The 21,276-nt window shown below is 44.3% G+C and overlaps 1 protein-coding gene across 3 annotated transcripts in view; it reads right to left on the bottom strand.

Annotated features, from left to right (window-relative positions):
• Window positions 1-228: 228 nt before the first annotated feature.
• The window catches only part of LRRC28 (leucine rich repeat containing 28), a 40,837-nt gene continuing 19,789 nt past the window's right edge, over window positions 229-21,276 (bottom strand). For 2 of the 3 annotated variants that reach the window (XM_008158941.3, XM_054713367.1), the window contains 5 exons: window positions 18,731-18,937; window positions 13,254-13,356; window positions 6,927-7,102; window positions 5,873-6,032; window positions 229-529 (listed from right to left, as the gene is read on the bottom strand). In XM_008158941.3, coding sequence (XP_008157163.2) covers window positions 457-529; window positions 5,873-6,032; window positions 6,927-7,102; window positions 13,254-13,356; window positions 18,731-18,937 — 719 coding nt within the window. In that variant the 3' untranslated portion in view covers window positions 229-456. The remainder of the gene's footprint in view (window positions 530-5,872; window positions 6,033-6,926; window positions 7,103-13,253; window positions 13,357-18,730; window positions 18,938-21,276) is intronic. The other variant, XM_028135761.2, reaches the window with a different exon arrangement.

Genomic DNA, 21,276 nt, shown 5'->3' with positions numbered 1-21,276 from the left:
AATCTCTGGGGGGAAATTATTGTCGGGGGGGGGGGGAGAGGAGAAAGAGAACATTAAAAGTATCATCGAGTTAGACTGTGTTCAAAAGGTCACTTGACAATATTACCAAACCATAGCTCTTCGGGGAGCTGAAGCTTGCTTTAAATTAGATTTGGGGAGGCACGACTAACCAAACCGTTTCCGTCCGAGACACTTTCATACAAAGAAACACACACGAGACAAAGGGTCCTTAATTTGGGGGCAGGATGTATTCCAACCGGGGGGAAGGGCGAAGGCCTTTCAGCTCCGAAGCTCGGTCACCACACTTCCAGAGAGTTCTGCGGGCCCCCCGCACCGGACGGGACAGGAGGTGAGGGCCTGTGTGGCCTGGCTGGGCGCCCCGGTCCCTCCGCCCGCAGACAGCGTGTGACACGCAGGCAGCTGCGGTGTCGGGCTGGCAGCCCTCCTGAGTGTTTATCAGCTGAGTAGGTCAAAAGCCTGCAGACACTGGGTGGAGCAGCAGTAAGCCACAAAACTGACAGTTGTCCTCCTGCAAGCGGAAAAGAGGGAGAGAGGGACGCGGTGAGTTCAAGGTGAAAGCCGCGGGACTCGTTCCGTTACAGACGGTCTCTTCCTTTGTCAGAATAAAGGATGAGGTATGGTCAACACCGCACGCAGCAGAAATGTCCGTCTCCTTTCAGCACCGAGCCCTGGCGTCAGGTGGGGTGTGTCTGTGCTCCTGCTATTAGCGGTGATCAGATGACAGCATATCCCCCCGCTAACAGCAAGTGAAAAACAAGGGTTCTGCATGCTACGGTCTGAAGTCTGCTTACTAGAACCAACACTGGGAGGACAGAATTCCAAATGTGTTGTAAAAATCATGAAGCCCAGCCCGGCTGGCGTGGCTCAGTGGTCGAGCATCGACCTGTGAACCAGGGGTGAATTCCCGGTCTGGGCACATGCCCGGGTTGTGGGCTCGATCCCCAGGCAGGGGCGAGTAGGAGGCAGCTGATCAATGATTCTCTCTCCTCACGGATGTTTCTCTCTCTCCCTTGCCCTCCCTTTCTGAAATAAATTTTTTTTAAATCATGTAACAGAAAACCTTACCAATTTAGCTAGCGCGCGCGCGCACACACACACACACACACACACACACACACACACCAGAGAGCCTAAAAAAGATAATTTTAAAGAATTTACCCTATAAATGTAGTCACAGAGATTGCTTGTAGAGGGAATTTAAGAATCTGAAGAGTAGAGTTTGAGGGTCCTTTTCCCAGCAAAGGCTGTACTAAAGGGAAATTTATAACACTGAACACACTTATTAGGGGGGAAAAAAAAAGCTCTAAAACCAGTAACCTGAGTTTTCACCAGGAAGTTGGAGAATAAAGAGCCATTTAAGTCTAAAGCAAGTAACAAATCCTAGCACGTGTTCTCTCTGTTACGGAATCCAACTAGAAAGCAGTAACAGAAAGACCAGCGGAGAGGCTCCAAATGTGACAATCCACCACCACAGTTCTTTGCCCTCTTCTAACCCGTCGGTCAAATGAACACTTTCCCGTGGGTTAAAGAGGAAGTCTCAAAGGATGAAACCTCACATGAACTGAATGGAAACGAAACCTTCAGCAAATCGAAAAAATCTGACATCAAGTGGGAATTATTCTGGGGCTGGAAGGCGGGTTCAATATTTAAAAAGCCAATGCTATCCACCATATCAACAGGTGAACACAGTAAAATGTGTAGGGTATCAATGGACTCAGAGGAAAGCATTTGAAAAAATACAACACCTACTCACGCTAAAAACGCAGCAAACTAGAAATGGAGGGGATCTTTTCCAATTTCATAAAACGTCATCTACAAAAAGGACTTGCTAATGTCCTACTTTGTAGTGATGTCTCTTTCACCACCTTAGCACAGTACTGGAAGTCCTAACCACTGTAATAAAGCAAGAAAAATAAAAGCTAAGCCGATGAAAGAGGAAGAAATAAAACTAGTCCTCATTTCAGATGGCATGACATGACTGTCTACACAGAAAATGCCAAGGAATCTACAAAAACACTCCTAGCCTCTCAAGCAAATTCAGCATGGTTTCTAGCACGTAAGATCAAAATTAAAAAAAAAAAAATCAACCGTATTTTCATATACTAACAATGAACGCATAGAAGTTGACATTAAAAACTCTAAGATAATTTACCATCACACAAAGAAAGTGAAATACTTGGGTACTGACTTGACATTTAAGGACTTGCCCAAAATAAAAGTCCTAAGCAAAAGAATCCAAACTTACAGAGATAATGGGGTTTTTACTCACTGAGGCATAATGCCCTCTGGATCATTTTTAAAAAATAATATATTTTATTGATTTTTTACAGAGAGGAAGGGAGAGGGATAGAGAGGCGGAAACATCGATTAGCTGCCTCCTGCACACCTCCTACTGGGGATGTGCCCGCAACCAAGGTACATGCCCTTGACCGGAATCGAACCTGGGACCTTTCAGTCGGCAGGCCGACGCTCTATCCACTGAACCAGATCGGTTAGGGCCATTATTAACTCCTTCCGATGCACACTCAAGCGGGGAGCGTGGGCAACTGGGAGGAGGCATGTTTGTGCGACAAAGAAACCTGTGTGCTATTTACTACTGGGAGACTCATCAATAACACACTTATGCGCCTGCTGTGTTAATGATCTAGGTGGTCACCAGTGTACCAACAAGTCTACTGCCTTAAGGAGGGATCTGTGCTGGGTAGGTCCTTCAAAATGCCAGAAGCCTGGCACTGGAGATGCGACCGTTTTAGGGGAGATACTTTGAGCTAAGCGATCAACTGTACAATGAGGAAGGAGATGCTGATAAACCTTACAAAGAACATCAGACGTGACATTTTTTGCTACAGAATCCGAGCATATTTATAGGAAGGCAGAAGAAAGAGCATTTCAGCTCACTTCTGAAATACAGAAATGCCACCGTTCTAAAAACAAACAAACAAAAAACAAATCACAATGCTATTGGCACATACTGGAGGCCACAAAAATCGTAAGAAATGTGGTATTTTCCTTGCAAATGTGTTTCCTGATTAGAAACAAAAAGCGTATCTTTGACTCATACAGGAATTCAAGCCAAAAGAAAATTAATATTTATTAGACAGAGTTGATCAGATAAAACCGCCAGCCTGTGGACTGCTAACTTAGGGGAGAACCTTCTATTAACGTATTGCATCTGCTTGTTACATTTATGTTACCTGGCTCTCACGGGAAGATTCCATGAGCAGATCCTTCCCTCACAGCCCCCAGAAGAAACCCATCCTGCCAACACCTTGATTTCTGACCTCCAGCCTTCAGAGCTGAGGTAACAGATTTCTGTTGTGTCAGTCAGCATTTTGTGGTATTTTGGTGCGATATCTCTAGCAAACTAGTACACTACCCTTGAAAAACTTTCGGTAGCCTGATTTCAGATTGGGAAATACAGAACTTGTGAGAATCATACCTGCCTGGGAAAAGCCAGATACATGTTATGTTGATCAAGAATCCTCTAAGTTGATGTCTTTCATTTTAATAAATGAACAGTAAGTTTCGGGAATGAAAATTTGCTATCCCTATAAGGATCAAAAGTTATCAATATACCACTCATTCTTCTCTGCGATAGATATTTAAAGGTTTGGGTACTTATCATTTATGTGAAATTACAGTAATTTCTTTTTACTTCACACTGCACTAATTTAGGTTAGAACTAACACTTGTACGGGACGTGGTATTTTAGAAGAATATTCAATATGTTCTTTCACAATAATGCCAGATGTCCATATTAATGTAGACTTTGGCTGAAACAATACTTGGTTTTAGGACAAGCAATGCAAACAGACCTCAATATATTAGAAAACTTAAAAAATAAGATTACCAAGACCTTTTAGAATTTATGACATTCAAAATATTGATTTTACTTTGAGCAATAAGGTCCTGAGATTCAAGTATTTGGTTTTCTGTTACCAAAAAAGTACTTTAAAGGCTATGGTGGAAACCGAAGTCAATGCTTTTAATACAATCTCCATAGCAACATGGGAAGGAGCAAAGGCTGGTGGACCGAATGAAAACCACAAGCTCTCGATTTCAGACCTAGCATTAACCGGCCACAGAAAGCCATGTTTATAGCTCGGCATATTATCTCTGCCATAAACACAGGCATTATGGCTTCGCTCAACCAGAGGGCATTGTCTAAGTCCTATGTACTTGATACACACATTTTATTAAACGACCACTATTAAATTTATGTTCTGAAACAATGTAAGATTATCCATACTGAATTTCTAGAATAAGCAGAAGTAAATGGAATTTGAAAATACTGAGTAAGTTTCCCAATTTCATGTAAAGATAACACAAAAATGACTTCATTTGAAGGGCCTTCTTTACTTTCACCAATTAATTAGCATGACAAAAGAAAGTCTATCTTTTTTTAAATAGGTATTTAGAATTTTATCAGCTACTAATAGTGCATCCTGACCATAATGAACTGTTTTCATTTTCATATTTTTGGTAAGAAAATACCTTCTATAGGAAATTGTGCAATAACAATGCATTAGAATTTTGCTACAGCTGAGTGAATTAGATGAATTTTCTAGTACGATCTTACTCATATAAAGATACTGATATTAATATTTGCTTATATACACAATTTTTTTTAAGTCTCAGACTAGATTTTGAGTGAAAACACAATGCAATATACAGATAGTATATGATAGAATAGTACACTCAAAACTTACATAATCTTATTAACCAATGACACCCCAATAAATTTAATTTTGAAGAAGTCTGAGGTACAGAAATAGTTAACATTTACTTAGTCTTGATTACATATCAGGCACCATCCTGGGCTCCTGACATGAATCATTTCACTTAAACCTCACAAAGACCTTATTAAACAGGAATTATTATGATGCTCATTTTACTGATGAAAAGATGAAGCTCGGAGAAGTTAAGTAATTTGCCTAAGGTCTCCCAGTGGAGAGGTCAGGGTTGCAGGCTGGATCCCCAATATGGGGCGTGCAGGAGGCAGCTGATCAATGATTCTCTCATCAATGATGTTTCTCTCTCCCTCTCTCTCTCCCTCCCTCTCTGAAATCAGTAACAAATAAAATAAAAAAGAAATGATTACAAAGGAAACACCTCTTGACATGGAATAGAGGTAACAAGTGATCTGGAAAAGTTATTAACCCAAAACACTACACTGGATAAATAAGTACGGTATTATAGCACCTTTTTTTTTTTTTTAACTTTGAAAAATGCAAACTTAGAAAATCTTAAATTTAGAAAAATCTATATGCTATGGTTGTGCTAATAGGGGAATTTTTTATTTGATGTTCTATTTTTAATTGTCTGGTATTCTTTTTTAAACTACCAGTACGGCGTTTTTTACTTAGTGAACATTTTTAGCAAATTCAAGGCATTGTGCCAAGAAACAGAGAGTGGCAAGAGAATGCCATTTGGAAGGGTTAGAAATTCACACACACACACACACACACACACACACACACACACACACTGGTCAGCCACACACTTTCTGTTAGCAACACCCATTACATAGAAGGGCTGGGCTGGTCCCATTATATAATAACTATCTGGTTCTTGCAATTCCTTATTGCCTGAAGACTATTTTGAACAGGGCAATAGCAGAAAAACATGCCTGCAAAGCATGAGCTACTCTAAATAATATATGCAATAAAACTGTTCTGTGTATGAGCAAAAATGTTTTCTCGTGATGCTAAAATTGCACGTTTCATTTAGCACTATCTATGCCCCTATATAGCTGCTGACTTCACAGTACTTTCATGCGAGGCATCCACCCCTCCCTGAACACCCACCCGCGCCCAGGGATACACCCTGGTGCCCACGTGGGCATGATTACCCCTGGTGCAGCCCCGCCATCGGCGTCTCTCTCAAGGGAAAGAGCTTGGGGTAGACGATTGTAAACATGGGCTCGCTACACCGGTGGCAGTGCCCCAAGGGGCAGTGCAGCAGCTCCAGGAGACTTCTGGGTAACGAGACGGGAGACAGGAAGTTCAGATCTGGAACATAAGAGAAAATCATGCATGAATAAAAAAAATCAGAGTGCTTTATAGTACAGGCTTTTAAATATAGTTCTCTTTGTTACCAAGTCAGTTCAGTTAGTTAAAAGTACTGCATGTTGGAAATTCTTTTATCTGTCAGGCACGGAATAAAAATGGAACATTATTTAGAAATGAAGATGCTTTTACATTTTTTATACTAAGAGGAAACCCACATCGACTCTTTTAAGAGCAACCAGAAGCTGTCCTGAGGAAGAGGCAAGGAAAGAATAAGAGCAAGTATTCTTTAAGAACGAAGATCAGAAAGGCTTGATTTTACCAGAGAGGGTTTGTAAACTTCTATAAGAGACAGAGAATAAAAAAGGGACTGGATTGGAGATGAAAAAGTTCTTCCTAAATCTATCAGGCATTTAGAATCAATCAAGTTAAATCATATTTACTGAAAAGAATAAAAAAAGGGAAAATAAAAATTTAAAGGGAATGAAAAGCAATGAAACCAAGCTTGTATTTTAAAAAAATTGCCCCTTGCTGTTTGGCTCAATGGATAGAGCGTTGGCCTGCTGACTGAAGGGTCCCGGGTTCGATTCTGGTCAAGGGCACATGCCTGGGTTGCAGGCTCAATCCCCAGTAGGGGGTGTGCAGGAGGCAGCAGATCCATGATTCTCTCTCATCACTGATGTTTCTCTCTCTCCCTCTCCCCTTCCTCTCTGAAATCAACAAAAAAATATTTTAAGAAAATTATAAAAAAATAAATAAAAATGAAAAAACTGGATTAAATAGTAAATTTTACTTCTGTGTATTTTTCCACAATAAAAAAAAGAACACCGAAACAGGCAGCATGACACAATTACGCTGCTCCCTGGATGGGGCGGACCAGGAAGGGAGGGCCGGTACCTTTGAGAAAACTGTGGTAGATGTGATGCAGGCGCCGCATGGCCAGCTCCTGCAGCGGCAGGATGTGGTCCTTCTCCGTCCCTATGGCCTTCACCTCGGCGGGGAGGAAGACGGTGAGGGGCCCGGATGAGAAGGACAGCAGCTTCCCCTCGGAAACTTGGACGGGAGCCCCACAGCTGCGGAAAGACATGCATTCACAGCCGGGTGAGCAACGAGGAAAAGAAGACACGTGCCAATAAAAATGTGTTCGTCAAAATATACATTGAACATCTGAAGACGCCGCTGAATTGCCAGGATGCTTTGCAAAGCGAACAGATGCTCTCCTGGGTTCCTTAATAAAACCTGGCACAGCCCGGCCGGTGTGGCTCACTGGTTGAGCGTCAGTCAACTCATGAACCAGGAGGTCACAGTTCAATTCCCGGTCAGGGCACATGCCCGGGTTGTAGGCCCGATCCCCAGTGGGGGGCGTGCAGGAGGCAGCTGATCCATGATTCTCTCTCATCGTGGATGTTTTTCTCTCTCTCCCTCTTCCTTCCTCTCTGAAATCAATAAAAATGTATTTTAGAAAATAACAAAAATTAGAAAAATAAATAAATAAATGAAGCCTGGCGCGCAATCTACATTCGCCAGCTAAGCCACTGCTGAGGGCCAGGCACTTCCAGCGGGGACAGACTGTGAGGGAACTTTCCTTCCTCGGATCCACACGGTATGGTTTGTGAGCTCGATTTGTCCTCATTTTAGGAGCCTCTTCGCGTTTATGTTTATTGACATTTTCAAAATTAAAAGGAAAAAAGGGACACGCTGTTAAGTTATAGTACCGTGGTTTAATAGAACTTTTTGGCGTGGAAAAATACCCTGCAGAGCAAATAGATTTTTAATAGTAGAAGATACCTTTATTGGAGCCTTTCATAAACTTGTGGTGAAAATATTCTTGGCCAAACCTACTGACTAAGCCAAGCCACACCCTGTTCCCTGTAGCCACTCCTAACCAGGAGGCACAGAAGGCCTTGTTCCTTCAGGGTTCCCCACACTCGGGAGTCTGACCTCATTCCACCCCCTGCCTGCGACCACTGGGTTACCTAAAAGTCTTCCCACGTTCCGTCCCTAATGACGAGCAGGCGCCAACAGACCTGGCTCTGCAGACATAACCTGGGCAACCTCCCCAGCCTCCATGGGGAACGGGCCATGAAGGGGAGCGCACGGGGAGGAACAGAAGCCATTGGGTCGTTGGTTCATTAGGAAGGTCCTTCGTTTGCTCATTCCTTCCACTAGGAAATGTTCCCAGAGAACCTACTCTTCGCCAGTCAATCAAGATACTTAAAGAACCAAACAGCCCGGCTGGTGTGGCTCAGTGGTTGAGCATCGACCTATGAACCAGGAAGTCATGGTTCGATTCCTGGTCAGGGCACATGCCCAGGTTGCGGGCTTGATCCCCAGTAGGGGGCATGCAGGAGGCAGCCAATTGATGTCTCTCTCTCATCATTGATGTTTCTCTCTCTCTCTCTCTTCCTCTCCTTTCCTCTCTGAAATCAATAAAAATATTATTTTTTAAAAAGAGAGAGAACAAACTAACAAGATGACCCCTTTCCTTGGAAAATGAAATGATTACACTTATTCTAATGTTAGTCAGAGAAGACGGAGTGACTGACCCTGTCCAGGGAATTAAGGAAGATTTTAAGATTTTTCAGAGGAGAGAACATGGGACCTAGAACTCAACTGATTTCACCCATCCGAGTTCTCCACTCAGCTCAAGGAAGAGAAGCTCCCACTCCTTCTAACAGGCAAAACCCATATCCCAAAGTGAACAGCTACTCTACATGCTAACATTACAGTTTAGCTTTCATAAAGGAATGTCTCCTGTGAGTTCAATAAAATTCACTGCAGAATAGATTTTTTTCTAAACAGCAAAGCAACTGGAATAGTCAGACACTTTTCAAAAAAACCGGAGGACAAATACCACCCAATTTTAAGACTTACTGTAAAACCCTGATAATCAAGACAATGTGTTACTGGTGTCAAAACGGACAAAGAGATGAATGGGGCAGACAAAGTAGCCAGAAATAGGCCCACACCTATATGGACAACTAATTTTCAACAAAGGTACAAAGGCAATACAGTGGAGAAAGGACAGGATTTTAAACCAAGGGTGTCGGAACAACTGTATATCCACGTGCAAAAAGAAAAAAAGAAACTTCAACTATAACTTGTATCATACAAAAACGAACTGAAAATAAATCAGAGACCTACATGCAAACCTAAGCCCTTACAAATCTTAGAAGATATGATGTTAGTATTACTGTTGGTTATCAAGCTATTACCCTTATGAACAACTTGTGAAGATGAGGAAATGATTCTAAGTTTTACTTTATAATTCTTGTTTCTTTCCTAATATGGAGGAAATGAAGGTGAGAGGATCATATCCAAAATGTTATCAGACCATGTGGCCATTATGTCTGGAAACAGGCAAAAACACAGTAAGTGATTCTTTTGATGATATACTACAATACCTGGCGTGGTGATTAGATTTTTTTATCAGCTTGGCTAGGCACACGGTACCCTGATATTTGGTCAAACACCAGTCCACATGTTGCTGTGAAGGTATTTCTTGAAATGAGATTAATATATAAATCAGCAGACTTTGTCTGTTTTTTTAAAAATATATATATATTTTTTCTTGATTTCAGAGAGGAAGGGAAAAGGAGATAGAACCATCAATGATGAGAGAGAATCATCGATCCGCTGCCTCCTGCACACCCTACTGGGGATCAAGACTGCAACTCGGGCATGTGTCCTGACCAGGAATTGAACCATGACCTCCTGGTTCATAGGTCGACACCCAACCACTGCACCACGCTAGCGGGGCATAAGTCAGTAGACTTAAACTAAAGCCGATTCATCTCTGTGATGTGAGGGAGCCTCATGCAATCAGCTGAGGGCCTTAGAGAAAAGGAACGAGGTCCCTTGAGGAAGAGGGAGTTCTGCCTCCAGGGTCTTCAGCCTCAAGCTGCCTCATCAACTCTTCCCTGGACAGATTTCAGACTTACAAGCCTTCACAATCAGATAAGCCAATTTCTTTTTTCTTTATCTTTTCTTAACGTATTTTTATTGATTTCAGAGAACCATGGAGAGGGAGAGAGAGCGATAGAAATATCAATGATGAGAGAGAATCATTGGTCGGCTGCCTCCTGCATGCCCCCTACTGGGTGGGGATCAAGCCCAAAACCCGGACAAGTGCCCTTTACTGGAATTGAACCCAGGACCCTTTAGTCCGCAGGCTGACGCTCTATCCACTGAACCAAACCAGCTAGGGCAGTGGTCGGCAAACTCATTAGTCAACAGAGCCAAATATCAACAGTACAACGATTGAAATTTCTTGTGAGAGCCAAATTTTTTAAACTTAAACGTCTTCTAACACCACTTCTTCAAAATAGACTCGCCCAGGTATTTTGTGGAAGAGCCACAATCAAGGGGCCAAAGAGCCGCATGTGGCTCGAGAGCCGAAGTTTGCCGACCACGGAGCTAGGGTGAGCCAATTTCTTAAAATAAAATAATCTCCCCCTCCCCGCCCACCCCTTCACCTCATTCTCTTGGTTCTGTTGCTATGGCGAACACATGGTAAAAGAGTATTTGTTTCCAAACTTTACAGCCACACTGTAGTATGAGAACCCTGAGCAAAACCATAAAGCAATGAAACAAGCCAATCATTCGTGAGTATTGACTTCATACTGTTATGGCCTTGGCAGCTGCTGTTCTTAACCAGACGGGCTCTACGTGGAACCGCCTGAAGAATTTAATAATACAGAGGAACAAACAAAGGCTTAGAAAACTCAAAACCAGACTTTGCCTAATGCTCTCCTGGTCTCCAATAATGAGAAAGACAGGGGTCTGACGGACACTACCACAAAGGCTCACTAGCAAGTAAGTGGATCCTCGTTTTGCATGAAGTCTAACTTCCCTCTGACAATTCTCTGAGCAGACATTCCTACTCTTCGTGACTGGATGGAAAGAGCTAATTAAATCCAGTTTAGGATCCATCTATTAATGCCTTCCTGCCTAAGATGAGAGAAGAGCAGCAGGTATAGAGAATGCAGGCTGCAAGGGAGGAAATCACAGGGGTTAGGGACCTTTCTGCTGGCCATGGCCAACCTCCCTTGACCTCACCAACCTCCCTTTTCTTTTTCGTATATTTTATTGATTTCAGAGAGGAAGGGAGATGGAGAGAGAGAAACAGAAACATCAATAATGAGAATCATTGATTGCTGCCTCCTGAACGCCCCCTACTAGGGATCGACCCCACAACTCGGGCATGTGCCCTGACCAGGAATCGAACCGTGACCTCCTGGTTCATAGGTCAACGCTCAACCACTGAGCCACGCCAGCCGGACCTTTTAATGAGCAATTCTGGAATAAAAGGACCAGAATTGCACCTGTGACAAATGCATGCGGAGCTACTAGTAAGCCAACAGACTAAAAATGCCTTTGGGCCTTTGTAGGTGGGACTGCCTACACCCCCAAACTACCGATGTGAGAAAGCTGACTGTGTGGTGCTCTCCTTCTAATAATAATTTTATTTTCTCATGGCTAGTATCAAGGGAAAATGTTACTACACTATTAATAATAATAAAACGTAGGCTACTAGCTAAAAATCTGCATATTTTGCACTACTACTTATTTTCTGCAAAGATTTGGAGCTCTCAGAAAATTCACTTTCTCTGCTACCAGATACCAAGTCAAAGACTGAAACCTCTCTCCCGGCTCAGAACCAACAGAACTTTCTGGCAGTCAACACCACATCTAAACACGGGAGCACAAGGCCAGCTCTCTCGATCGTGGCGCAGCCTAAATACACCTCGGTGCCGTCTCTGAAGGCTGGCTTGGTGCGGGGGACACTGCCTCACACTGGGGGCTGGCCTGCGTCATTCCCTGTATCTGGGTGATGGGGGGCACCTTCCTCCCCCGGAAGAAGTGGGCCAGCGTGCGGATCCTGGAAGACCTCGTCGGGATCAGTGACAGGAGAATCACAGCTGTCACACCAGCTGCAGGAATCGCTGAGCTACACAACTCCACCGCACATGCCATCGCCTGCGCTTCGCAGGGGGCTCTGCAGTGAGCGCCCGGCTTGTGTTTCATCAGCCTGCATAGGCGCTGACCTCATCCATCCAGGGCTCTCCCGAGATCAAACCGTGTCATTTCTCCTCGGGGAGGCCGCTCTCCAAAGCTGGCGCTCTCCGGAGCGATCGCTGCTGGGCGCCCGTCCCCCAGAGCCATGCCGGCAGGGGGACGGCTGTGCTCTGTGCACCAGCTGATCGCCAAACCCTCTCTGGCCAGAACTGCGATGGTGAGAGGCGGGTTAGGCAGGGTGCTGGGGATTGTGAGAGCAGAGTCAAACGTGTTAAGTGGCCTCAGAGGTGTCCCAAGCGTCCTTTGGCTGCTTAAGTGAGGGAAGCGAGGCCAGCCAAGAGCAGGTTCTGGAAGCTGGGTGGCCTGTACGAACCCCAAACCCTCTGGGAAGCACTTTAAGGTGAGTCCATCCCACTGTTGTGGGAGGAGCTAAAGCTGTCTTTTAAAAAAAATTTTTTTTTAAATATGTATATTGATTTTTTAGAGAGAGGAAAGGAGAGGGGGAGAGAAAGAGAGAGAGACATCAATGAGAGACACGTTGATTGGCTGCCTCCTGCACACCTCCTACTGGGGATGGAGCCTGCAACCCGGGCACGTGGCCTGACCAGGAATGCAACCAGCGACCTCTTGGTCCACGGGACACTGCTCAACCCACTGAGCCACGCCAAGAGGGCTGCAGCCATCTTTCTAAAAGCCCGACTGAGAAGCAAAGGTTGCTGCTGTTCTGAAAACAAGGCCTATCATTCCCCATTAAAGGAAACATCTGCCCTGGCTGCCGGAATCATGATCTGCATGAGGGGCTATTTCAGACGCTGAGTTCTAAATAGTCCAAGTGGTACAGTTCTAGATCCGAGGGCGGCCCTGCAGTGGAGGGCTGAGGAGGACAGCTTTTACGTTACTGCTGACACCGCCCGTTCTGTGACCGATACTGAGCTTAGAATGATATGCAGAGATTCATTTTTCACTTGTGTCCTGTCTGAACTCCCAGCTTACTGGCTGAACTTGAATGACAACGCTCTAAACTGCTTGCCCCATATGCTTAGCTTCTAAAGGTATGTGGTTTAGCATATTAAGGCCAAAGATAAAACTGAGCAGGATTATCAAAACAGTGCTTCTCTCCCTGAGTTAGATCAGCGCCAAATGATGAAACAGAAACAAAGGCAGCAGAGGAGCTGGGCTGCAGGCTGAAACGTGACGTCCGCTCACCCGTTGCACCCGACGACCTTATTGTACAGGTAGGACGGCAGGCCTTTCAGGGGGGTGTTGTTATCCACGTACACGTACTGCAGCTCTCGAGACCGACCTAAATCTGGATCAGAAAGCAAAGCACCATAACTCCCATAACCATGCACCAATGCAATATGAAATGTAAAACTTAATGCAACGACACGGACACCATCCAAATATGCTCTCAGCCCAGATGTGCCTTTTAGATTCCCTAGGGCCGTGGTCGGCAAACCGCGGCTCACGAGCCACATGCGGCTCTTTGGCCCCTTGAGTGTGGCTCTTCCACAAAACACCACGGCCTGGGCGAGTCTCTTTTGAAGAAGTGGTGTTAGAAGAAGTTTAAGTTTAAAAGATGTGGCTCTCCAAAGAAATTTCAATCGTTGTACTGTTGATATTTGGCTCTGTGGACTCATGAGTTTGCCGACCACTGTTCTAGGGGGCTCAAGGAAAGAGTCTCCGCTCGAGCTGACACAGTGGTAAGGCGTGTAGGATACTCATTATGGGAACCCCATCTTGGAGTCAGACCCCCAGGGTCTGAATTCTCATTCTGTTTACAAAATGTGTGTCCTCGGTGTCACCATCTGGACAAAGGGGGGAATAATGCTGCCTCCTCTTAAATTCAGTGGGAATTACTAACAAAGTTTCTAAATTACCAAGCAGAATTCTTGGCACAGAGCCTTCTCCAATATGTGGCCGTTATTATTATTCCCGTTATTAGTAAGTGATATTTGGAGGTGTGCCCTCCAGGAGAGGGTCAATTAGGAGAGAATTCTCCCCCTAGCTGGTTTGGCTCAGTGGATAGAGCGTGGGCCTTCAGATTCAAGAGTCCCGGGTTCCATTCCAGTCAAGGGCACGTACCTTGGTTGCAGGCTCAATCCCCGGCCCTGGTCAGGGCGCGTGCAAGAGGCAACCAATCGATGTGTCTCTCTCATCATTGATGCTTCTATCTCTCTCCCTTCCTCTCTGAAATCAATAAAAATATATTTTAGAGAGAGAGAGAGAGAGAGAGAGAGAGAGAGAGAGAGAGAGAGAATTGCATGCAGCAAAAGGTACTGGCGCTCTTCTGGACTTGAACTGCACAGAAGAGGGTTGGAGGCAACGGCCTTGGGAGATGGTGCTTCATCCACTTGAGCCAAGGACACAGAATGGGACATGGCAGAGGCGGCGCCTCTCTCCTCTAAGCTACACGAAAGGGAGTGCGTGTGCAAATCAGAGGAGGCTGCCTGCAAAGACCCTAGCACTGAGCTACATGAAAGCTGACACTGGCTACTTCCGATAGCCTTAGTCTTCATTCCTATCTGGGTGTAGAGGAAAAATGAGGAGTCGATGATTTAAAACGCGAGCTGGTTTAGCTCTCCTCATAGGCCTCCAGTTCCAGAGAGTTCTCACTGCACCTCTTCGGCTGGGGATGTTATTTTATACAGTAGGCTCGTGATGGAATGAACTACTTTCTTTTTTTTAAATGTTTTTTTTTTTTCTGTTGTTGTTAATCCTCACTCAAGGATATTTTTTCCATCAATTTTTAGAGAGAAGGGAGGAAGGGAAGAAGGAAGGGAGGGGGAGAGAGAGATATTGATTTGAGAGACACGAATGATTGCCTCCCCCACGCGCCCCAATCGAGGGCGGGGAGCAAACCTGCAACCCAGGTATGTGACCTGGATCAGGAATCGAACCCAAGACCCTTCAGTGCATAGCCTGACACTCTAACCACTGAACACCACTGGCCAGAGCTGAACTACTTTCTACTGAAGCTGAAAGAAAACGGGAATCGACTGCTAAAACCTATTACATGTTAGTCAGTATACTACATGGCTGTAAGATTTTAATACAGATATTTAAACTTTCCAAGTAACACAATCTCACATAGAGTACGAAAAAGCAGTATTAAAATGACACGATGAAGTGGGCTTTGGCGTCAGAACCAGTTCTGAACCCTGGCTTTCCACCTTCTGCCTGCTGAGGGAAATGCAAGGCTCCATGCCTGTCACCTCCTCTGTGAAATGGAGATAATAGTACCCCGGCCACAGGCTTGTTCTGAAGATTCAACATACACAATGCCAACTCGATCCCTTGCATGCTAATGAGCGCTCAATGCATCTTCTGTTTCTTTTACCCCTGTCTTCTGGATATAAAGAGGAAAGTCACAAAAGAGTGCGGAATTACAGAGAACCAGGCCGCTCCTGCCTCAGCTGACACAGCACACGGCACGGCCTGCTGGCGAGGCTGCGACACCTAACACCCAGCAAGGTCACAGGCTGTACGACCAGAACCTCAAGCACACGGAACGGCCTTTCTAATCATATCGAGGCTGACGGGTAAGTGCTTTCTGCATGGAAAAGCTTTGACATACTTCTTCCATTCTGAAAACAGGAAATTTTCACTCAGTAACTAACTTTGTGAATCTTTTTTAAAAAAATGACTTCAGAGAGGAAGAGGGAGAGAGAGAGAGAGAGAGAGAGAGAGGAACCTCGATGATGAGAGAGAATCACTGGGGATCGAGCCCAGGAGCCGGGCATGTGTCCTGACTGGGAAACGAACTGTGACCTCCTGGTTCATAGGTCAATCACTGAGCCACACTGGCCGGGCAATAATTACCTTTGGAAGATACCAGTGCCCCGCTAGCTAATGAGATGGTGTGTTTCCTTCCTTCTATTAATTTTAATGGACCAATATCTTGCAATAAAATATGTCATGCAATAATACCCTTCCTGGTTCCTGTGCGAGAATGCTCCGTACGTGAACTTCATAAAGCGAGGAAGTGAACATCTGCACAGATGTGACGGCCACAAAGAACCTCTTCATGTGGCTTTCTAAAGTGTCCAAAATGGTTTCCTCTTTTCCTTCCAGACGCCCAGATCAAAGTACTGTGACTTGCAAATTAGCAAAAGCTAGCGGTCTTGCACAGACTCCAACTCTTTTTCAGTGAACTTCAAGGCTCTGGCATGTGCGGTGCACATGGCTGCCGAGGGAACACAAAGGTCTGTGTGTGTGGGTGCTCGCTGTTTAACTGCCTGTAAAAGCAAGCACGCCACCACAGCCCGGGCCAGGACCAGCAGGGTCTGTTTACTGAGACCTGACCAGATTGAGACTCATTTCTTTTATCAAAGGTGAATGATGGATTCTCTTCAAGAAAACGGCAGACCGAAACAGGTTGTTTAGAATGCTCTATCAATACTATACCAATAACCAGTTTGGTAAGTTGGATCTATAATTAGTCATAATTACATTTTTAATGCCTATAAAATGTGGGTATCTTCGTAATAAATTGAGAGTAATTTGTAGTCTATTCAGAAAATACTTTAAAGCTAATATAAAGTACCTACATGAGCCCAGTCAGTGTGGCTCAGTGGTTGAGCGTCGACCCATTAACCAGGAGGTCCAGCGCACAGGCCCAGGTTGTGGGCACCATCCCCAGTAGGGGGCGTGCAGGAGGCAGCTGATCAATGATTCTCTCTCATCACTGATGTTTCTCTCTCTCCTTCTCCCCTTCTCCCTCTGAAATCAATAAAAACATATTAAAAACTAAAAACTAAATAAATAACCTACATGATGCCTTTTACAAAGAGAACTTCAACCACTTTTTCAGAATAATGAATTTTTTCAGTGCTAGCTTCTTCAAACACTCACACTCCACTAAAACTTTTACACGGTCATATTCTTTCTGACGTATTCAGCTTTCACAAAGATTTCACAGTGAATTATAATTCAATCAGATGCTTTATACAGAGTAAATCAACAACTGGTAAGTTATAGTAAGTGGGTTTTGATGAATTTGAATGACGGAAGTGCCCCTTTGCTGTCGGTTTAAAGATGCAGGTGTCAGTGTCTCTAAGTCGAATTCTGTCCCCCAGTTCAGGTAACAAAGGCTTATTACAAGCAGTGGGTTCCATACGGTGCTCGCTGCTTGGGGCACAAAAGTGAAGACAGAGCTCCTACCCTGGCTTCCAGCCTGGGGCAACAGGAAAGAGAGTTCACACTGACTGTGCTTATGCAGTAGTGATAGCGATACAGGTGCTTTAAAGGGATCTTACTCAATTCTCACAAGAGCAGAGGCAGCAGGTATTGATATTGCCCTGTTACTGAGACTTACACGAACGAAAAAGCCTTTCTAAGCCCGAGCTCACACAGCTATTCGTGGCAGTGGGTGCCCTGAGGGCTGGCGCTGTGCCCAGCATCCAGGTGTGACGTCAGGAAGCACTGCCAGAGAGACCAGTGATGAACCACGTGTCTAGCTTCCTTTAAAAGCCCAGATCACTGTGAGATGGTTCCGTCTTCCAGATTTAGGGCAGGGATTTCAGTAAGTCCCAGGAATTCCTTCAGAGAAGATCCTGGGGGAGGAGACTCATGCTGACAGACTGGTGGTGGGGGGGGGGTTTATGTTGAAATTTTTTTAAGTGGCACTTTTGTTTCTTACCAGTTAAAATAATTCAATTCTCAGTGAAAATAAATTTATTGTTTTATTAAAGGCCAATGTTTGTTTACACATATTATGTCAGAACGGGTCAACTACAGAGGTCTGCAGTGGATGATGTTCCTTATTAGCCAGAGTGACATCTCGTGTGTGTGTGTGTGTGTGTGTGTGTGTGTGTGTGTGTGTGTGTGTGTGTTTTCACCTGAGGACATGTTTCCATTGATTTTGAGAGAGAGTGGAAGGGAGAGGGGAGACAGAGAAAGAGAAGCATTGATGTGAGAGAGACACATCTACTTGTCTCCCGCAGGCTCCCTGGCCTGGGATCAAGCCTACAACTGAGGTACATGCCCTTGACCGGTATCAAACCCGGGACCCTTCAGCCCATGGGCCGATGCTCTATCCACTGAGCCAAACCGGCTAGGTCCAGAGTGACATTTCTAGCTCAGTCTTTAAAAATGTCTAGTCTGGTTACCTGGCAATGCTAACCTTTAGAACACCTGATACACATGTTTCTACATGGAAGCCCACATCTAAGCAGATATAGCTGTACTAGTGGCCACCCTTTCATGTTGCTCCCCTGTCAATTGTAATGTTATCTACATGAAAAATATAATACATACGTGTACATACACATACGGAGTGTCCCAAAAATGTCTACACACTTTAACCGCTGATGGCTCAATTTTGAAAATGAAATGTATTTTGATAAACACTGCCTTTATAATTATTCAAAACGTGTGTAGACAGTTTTTGGGACACCCTATATATGTCAATCCTTTCTCAGAGTAAATCATCTCATATTTCACACATTTTGTCCCTAATCACATTTTCCGCACAGATTTTTTTTTTTTTTCTTTTAATCTCAAATCCCGAAATGCACTTTGTTACCTGGGCAGGAAGCCTTCACGGCACAGGTGGATTTAGAGAGGCAGCTTCAAGGTCAACAGAATGGAGAAAACGAACTCCTCCCTCCTAGGCAAGGGCCCGGAGGTGTTCTATCTTACTCTCTGCCTCGTGGCTTTCCCACGGCCACACGCTCACTTACCAAGCGGCAAAAATGCGAGCCGGTTTCCAGCCATGGAGAGCTCATTGAGGCTGGGCAGCTGGCAGAGGTGGCGCGGCACACACCACAGCCGGTTCCGGTCCACGGTGAGGTACTGCAGAGAAAGGCACAGGTGAAGCCTCTCGGGTAAAGCTAGCAAACGATTGGTAGAAATGTCTAGTGTCTGCAGCTCCTTCAAATCGCCAACCTCTACAACCAAAACCAAAATGAAGATAAATCGCATCCTCATCACAGCAGTCAGGCTGATTAAATAAAATGAATCAACACTGCAACAGTTCACCCACATAAACCCAGTGGCTGCAGCTATTTCCATAGATAGGAATGCGGAGGCACGGGGTTGAGGTCTAGTATGCAAATGATCCAACCTGGGCAGGTGTCTTTAAAGGAGCCTGCCAGAATTGGTTTGTTTTGTTTTTTAAATATTTTTATTGATTTCAGAGAGGAAGGGAGAGGGAGAGAGAGAGATAGAAACATCAGTGATGAGAGAGAATCATGGATCGGCTGCCTCCTGCACGCCCCCTACTGGGGATGGAGCCCACAACCCCGGGCAAGCGCCCTGACCAGGAATCGAACCGTGACCTCCTGGTTCATAGGCCGATGCTCAACTACTGAGCCAAAATTGTCTATAATTAATTTTACCCTTTAACATTAATGACACCTTCAAAAATACCCATTGATAAGTCACCTTGAAATTAGTGTGGTATTACTGATAAAGAGTTCCAATGCATCCTTTTTTGGATATTAGTGGAATGTTACTCTTTCCAGCTGGTCTCCCCGTCAGCACCCACTCCCCAAGGAGTGAACACCAGTTTGCAGACTCTGTTTCCTTAGTGTGCCTAGAATAATCCTGACTTCACGGCTGTCGGCATGGTTTCCTTTTAGGCTACACCTACAATACCTCACAACTTTGCAGCTACTTATAGAACATCCTGAGAATGACTTCCCTGTTGCCACGCACTAATTACTTACACGAAGCATAAAAATAACGTGAGAGTGCAGTTTCTAAAGAGAAAGCAGTGGGCTCCCTCCGGACCACCCTTCTCTGCTGATGCACACTGACCTCATCTGAAATCCAAACGGGAATGGGAAGGAAGCCACCCACTCCGTGCCAGGGCAGTGACCACAGAGTCCATAGCAAGGCTCGGTATTTTTCAAGCACTGGCTTTTCCCGGTGCCACTAAGACCGGTCTAATGGAAGCTGCCAAGCACCCCAGGTAAGGGAGAGCTCACAGAGATATAAAGGACAAGATCTCAGCGCCGGGTTCCGTTCTGCGTAACAGTGTGTCCCTCTTTATGCTCATTCTCTCTCTCTACCGGTAGACCAGCGTTGGAAGGTCCATACTCTGGTATGTAGAAAGCATTCAAGCCGTAACCCTACTACTCATCAGCCGTGCAACTCTGGGTTATTCACTCAGATATTTAGATCTGGTGGTGTGATGTTTCAAAAATCATCTACAGCCTGGCTGGCATGGCTCAGTGCTTGAGTATCGACCTATGAACCAGGAAGTCATGGTTCAATTCACAGTCAGGGCACATGCCCAGGTTGCAGACTCTATCCCCAGTAGGGGGTGTGCAGAAGGCAGCCAATCCATGATTCCCTCTCATCACTGATGTTTATCTCTCTCTCCCTCTTTGTTCCTCTCTGAAATCAATAAAAATGTATTTTTAAAAATAAGTAAGAAATCATCTACAAAAACACCAGAGTAACATGTACCTAAAATGTACCTAAAGTGATTAAATGAACTATCCGTAGATTCAACAAGTCATGGCAGAAAACAATTATTTATTTTTAATTTTCAGCTCATTAAACCACATAATATTCTAAATGTAAATTCTAAATATAAGTGCCTTTTTAATTGATGCAGATTCATCACAGAATCAATTATGAACACAGTATGTTCATGTCTGTTATGTCTAACATAGAGAAAGAGGCTCTCAGAAAGTAGATGATCTTTCAGAAAATGGGTAGGACTACCTTGGTCAACTAATAAAATGAAAACCAATCATACGGAGCTTGCTGTATATTCATAAGAATGTGTGGCAGGTTATGTTTAATAACAAACAATCACAAGAAAGAATAAAATTAACAATACCAGAAAGCTCATTGGAAAAAAATCTATTAATTATGCATTTGTCTAACAGAAGTAACATCAAACAAGCAATTAAGAAGTCCTCTTAATTAGGAAAGACAATTACATATTATTTGGGAGCTTTAAAACAAAATGCTCTAAACCACCTGACATTGGAGAAACACAACAGACACTGATAGGGCTTAAATATTTATGTCTGGGTGTCAAACTTGGCAACTAGTTCCCAGTAGAAATTTTAAAATGTGAAAGACATACTTCAAAAAAAAAAAAAAATCACATTGTTTTGACATTTTAGCTGGGGCTTTGTGTGCAATTAAATTATGCACTAAAGTTTCTTTCAATGTCATTCAAAATAAGTTACTTACCAGGCGTTTACTGCTTATCTAACCAAATGGTTGACCTGACCCTAGCAAAATGCCCCTGAGACTACTGTAGAAG

Source organism: Eptesicus fuscus, chromosome 25 (assembly GCF_027574615.1).
Source record: "Eptesicus fuscus isolate TK198812 chromosome 25, DD_ASM_mEF_20220401, whole genome shotgun sequence".
NCBI lineage: Eukaryota > Metazoa > Chordata > Mammalia > Chiroptera > Vespertilionidae > Eptesicus > Eptesicus fuscus.
Note: the sequence above shows the minus strand (reverse complement) of the source record. Positions and strands in the feature narration are given on the sequence as shown.